Source organism: Anarrhichthys ocellatus, unplaced genomic scaffold, assembly GCF_004355925.1.
Source record: "Anarrhichthys ocellatus isolate YVR2014 unplaced genomic scaffold, GSC_Weel_1.0 scaffold4784, whole genome shotgun sequence".
Lineage (NCBI taxonomy): Eukaryota > Metazoa > Chordata > Actinopteri > Perciformes > Anarhichadidae > Anarrhichthys > Anarrhichthys ocellatus.
Window position 1 is genome coordinate 1 of NW_022284758.1, and position 4,036 is coordinate 4,036.

The following is a 4,036-nucleotide window of genomic DNA, read 5'->3' on the forward strand; positions in this document are numbered from 1 at the left end:
GTGCTCGGGCCCTAATTAGAAGAACAATAGGTCCTCCGCTCCGACTATGTCGGTGCTCGGGACCTAATAACTGGATGAAACCTATCCAGTTTGCTCGTCTGTGTTTCTGGAAATCAGTTATGTATGTATGTTTTATATATTCGTCTGATCATTTTGTAAAGAACTCAACATGGGGTCAATAATGTAAATGGATTCAGACGGTTGATTGCTGAACTCACCTTTTATTTTCTGTCGTCGTTTCTTCACTTCCTCCACAAAGCGTTGCAGTGGCTCCTGGACTTTAGCGTCCTTCCTCGGGACCTTCATTTCTTTATCGATCACAGAGATGGACCCTTCAGTCCCGTAGAACTGGATGATGATATCAGGGAATTCTTCTCTGTGCGTCTCCGTCTTCCGACCTTGAGGGATTTTGTCCAGATTGATAATTAACTTCCTGAATTGTGGCGGGCTCAGCTCCTCCAGGATGGAGGTCAGGGCTGTTTTCCACTTTGTCTCGAAATTCCGCGACGACATCTACAACAGAGAGACGAATGAACAAAAGACAACCAGGAACCATCACTCTGACAGCTTTACCAGGTAAATATATACCATTTATTGAGAATTTCTGATTTCATTTTCTCAACACGTCATATATTTTATGAACCATAAACACTGAAGCTACTCTAACGGCCTGCATGTTGAGTCTCATGTTAAAATGTCTTTGTTCTTCATCTGGGATGTAAAAACAAAAGATTTCCACACAGTACGTTTAATTAAATGTATTATATTTTATTATATTGTATTAATGGGTGAACTGATATATATTTTAGAAAAAAACTATAAAATGACAATTTTTGAGGCTTTGTTCGGATCAGAATCTTCTTTATGTGAACAAATATAATTAATTTAAATCACAGAATAATTTACAGGAAAATAGAAATACACAACAAACGGCTAAAAGCGAGAACAAAGATAGAAACAAACATTTGAGTAAGTCCTCTGCTATTTACACAACTGACGAATTGTCTATTTCTCAACAAAACAAGTAAAGAACAGGTTGTGTAATTTGTTAAACTGCCTCACCTTTCAACTTGTGATAATAAAAGACTCTTCACTGGACTATTAAACTCATAAATGGATCACATCAGTCACCATTCAAACCTTTTCCTTTGATCAGAACTTTTGTAATGAATGTTATTAAGGAATCTAAAAGAAAGAAGCAGCAGAGCCTAATTAATACTCACCTTCTCCTTTTCTATATCCTTGTAAGCTGCTTTTCCTCTCGAGGTTACAGCATAAAGAAGAAAGCGGGAACAGAGTGTCTGAACTTGCTTGTGGAAGATACCAACTCAAAGCTTGTTTTACAGTTTACCTTCCTCCTTATCTGCAATTAATCCGAAAATCTATGTGCATTTTCCATCATCAGGCTTTATTTTTTACCTTTAACTTAACTTTGATTGCTAATCCTCAACATCCAGTTTCAAACTCAGGCTCAACCCCCCCCCCCCCCTGTTTTTTTTTAGAGAAACAATGGTTTAGTCCACAAGTGAGAACACAACTCTTACTTTCAGTTTCATGTTGTTTGAAAAAAGAAATAATGAACTGCATATTTTCATGCTAGCAGTTGTTGGTGTCAGTAGTTTATCCTCAGTCAGAGGCAGAAGACATACAGTATATATATATATATATATATATATATATATATATATATAGGGCACCACCCTGAGAACAGGGACCAATAACCAAACTATAATTGAAGTCTCATAATTAGTCTTCACTCACAATGTCAACAAAGTACTGTTACACATGCAGAGTGAACAGTGAAGGTTTGAATTCGAGCACAGACCTTAATATCCAGCTATAATATCACAATACAGATGCAGAAAGTAATCACAGAAAACTGCTTTTTAAATAACAGAGTTTATTAAATTCCAATAATATTGAATCAAGCAATCACCTGATCAATCGGGGTTATTTTCGTAACACAACTGCTGACACCAGGTGGAGATGACAAGTACCTGCAGACGTGATGGAGCTGTACTTAAATCTCAGGATCAACACTTTAAAACGTGTTGGGACATAGAGAATACTGGCTACCGCTTCAGTCTTAATGTTGACGGTATTTATTATATCAATACACATTTTTGATAGTATTCATGGTCCGCATTTTTTCAGCAAAATCAATTCAAGGTAGTCTCTCTGTATTTGTCTCTAACTTTTCATTGACTAAGGAATCAGCTGCTCCTCTTAAGGATTACAACTTTTACACATGCTGTGGGCACCCACAAGTGTTTGCTGGTGATGAAACAATGACATGACAATGCAAAGGTGCCCATTTTACACACGTAATAGACTCTTCACTAAGCCCCGCCCCTCGAACGCAGACTGGCCAATCAAAGCGTAGATTCTACCAGTTCCGAGGGTCAGACAACTGAGTAGCTCTGCTCCATGAACTCTCAAGCAATAGTTTCAGATGTTCTCTACTTAGAGGCTAGTTGTGTACCCCCCCCCTCATGTTCTCATCGGGCTACATGGATACATGATTTACAACAATGGAACAATGATAAATGATGTCACAACAAATCTTAGAAATATGATTAGAAATCTAAGTACGTGTAACTTCATACATTTTTGCCACGCAGGGTAAATAACAGAGTCATCTTTAAAATATATGTACTCTTCAGCAAGTTTGTCGGCTCTACCGTCTCTCGAGGTCACATTCCTAAGCAATACATGATTACAGTAAATTAACATAAGAGTAAAAATGAACAAAAATGTTTGCTTGTGTGTGTGTGTAGGTGTGTGTGTGTGTATATTAGTATGGAGCTGTATGTGTGTGAGCGACCCCCGTGTACATAGCATGATGTAGGGGCCGTCTAAGCGAGCACATTTCATACAGAATACTTCATCTGGTAGAGTCTATAGCAGGGGTCACTAATAGGCGGGCCGCGGTCAGACGCTGTTTTATCTGGACCCGGAACTATAACTGATGGATAATTGAGAATTATACATTTTGACGGAGCGCTTCTATTTTGGTCTATAGAGAGGCTCCAATGCAGGTGCACATGAGATAAACATTTCATGATGTTTTATAGTTTTGTACCATACAGCTGTTCTGGCGTCAGCTATGCCGACGACATTAACCACCTCGTCCCCAGATGCACACGTGCAGAGTGCACTTCATGACATGGCCGCAGTAATGTACCTCCTAATATGGAAGTCCCCTGTATGTCCGTGGAGCCCCTCGGTATGTGTGTGTGTGTGTGTGTGTGTGTATCGAACTGCACTAAGAACAATACAGCCGGCATTAAATGCCAATCTGGGCAAAAATAATAAAAATAAACAAGTGTGTATTCCCTTATCTCGATCTGGATGTGTTTCATGAGTCTATTTATTGATGGTTATATTCCATGTCCCAGAGGTGCCACCTGTGACTGTCGGGGCGATGATGATACTTCTTTCCTGAGCCATCATTGCTACGGGAGCAGCAGGAGGTGCTACGGGAGCAGCAGGAGGTGCTACATGAGCAGCAGGAGTTGCTACATGAGCAGCAGGAGTTGCTACGGGAGCAGCAGGAGTTGCTACATGAGCAACAGGAGGTGCTACGGGAGCAGCAGGAGGTGGTGCAGGAGCAGCAGGAGGTGCTACGGGAGCAGCAGGAGGTGCTGCAGCAGATGTGGAGGGTGCAGCTGTGTTTCCCCCTGCTGATGAAAACATACAGATGCAGAGAATAATGTAAAAGAAGGGAAAGAATCTAATTTTGCTTACTTTGACTTGTAAATGTAAGAAACATCCACCTGCGTAACTGTTCTTCAACTTCTTTGCATCGTTATTTTTGCCCAATTTCTTCAGAACCTCAGCAGTGACGTTCACAGCCATTTCGTCGCCGTAGGTGTCGATCAATTCTCGATGAATCGGTTTGATCCACTTCAACTTTTTTAAGTCATTTTTGATAAAATTGTCCACAGTCTCAAGTAGCACTTGTGGAACCGACATGTCTGCTCACTGTGCAGGTAGAAGAGGGTAAATACGTTTCCAGATTAGCATTCAATGTTAA

At 40.3% G+C, this 4,036-nt stretch overlaps 1 protein-coding gene across 2 annotated transcripts; it reads right to left on the bottom strand.

The window, feature by feature from the left end:
* Nucleotides 1-1,883: 1,883 nt before the first annotated feature.
* On the bottom strand, nt 1,884-3,983 carry LOC116379629 (merozoite surface protein CMZ-8-like). Of its 2 annotated transcripts, none has more exons than XM_031841594.1 (2): nt 3,777-3,983; nt 1,884-3,680 (listed from the first exon to the last, which is right to left on the bottom strand). In XM_031841594.1, exons 1-2 carry the CDS (start codon nt 3,973-3,975, stop codon nt 3,367-3,369), a joined length of 513 nt encoding a protein of 170 aa, XP_031697454.1. In that variant the 5' UTR covers nt 3,976-3,983; the 3' UTR covers nt 1,884-3,366. The 2 variants fall into 2 exon arrangements, with proteins under 2 accessions (XP_031697454.1, XP_031697453.1); XM_031841593.1 differs by having other exon boundaries at nt 1,884-3,683.
* Between the last annotated feature and the right edge of the window lie 53 nt (nt 3,984-4,036).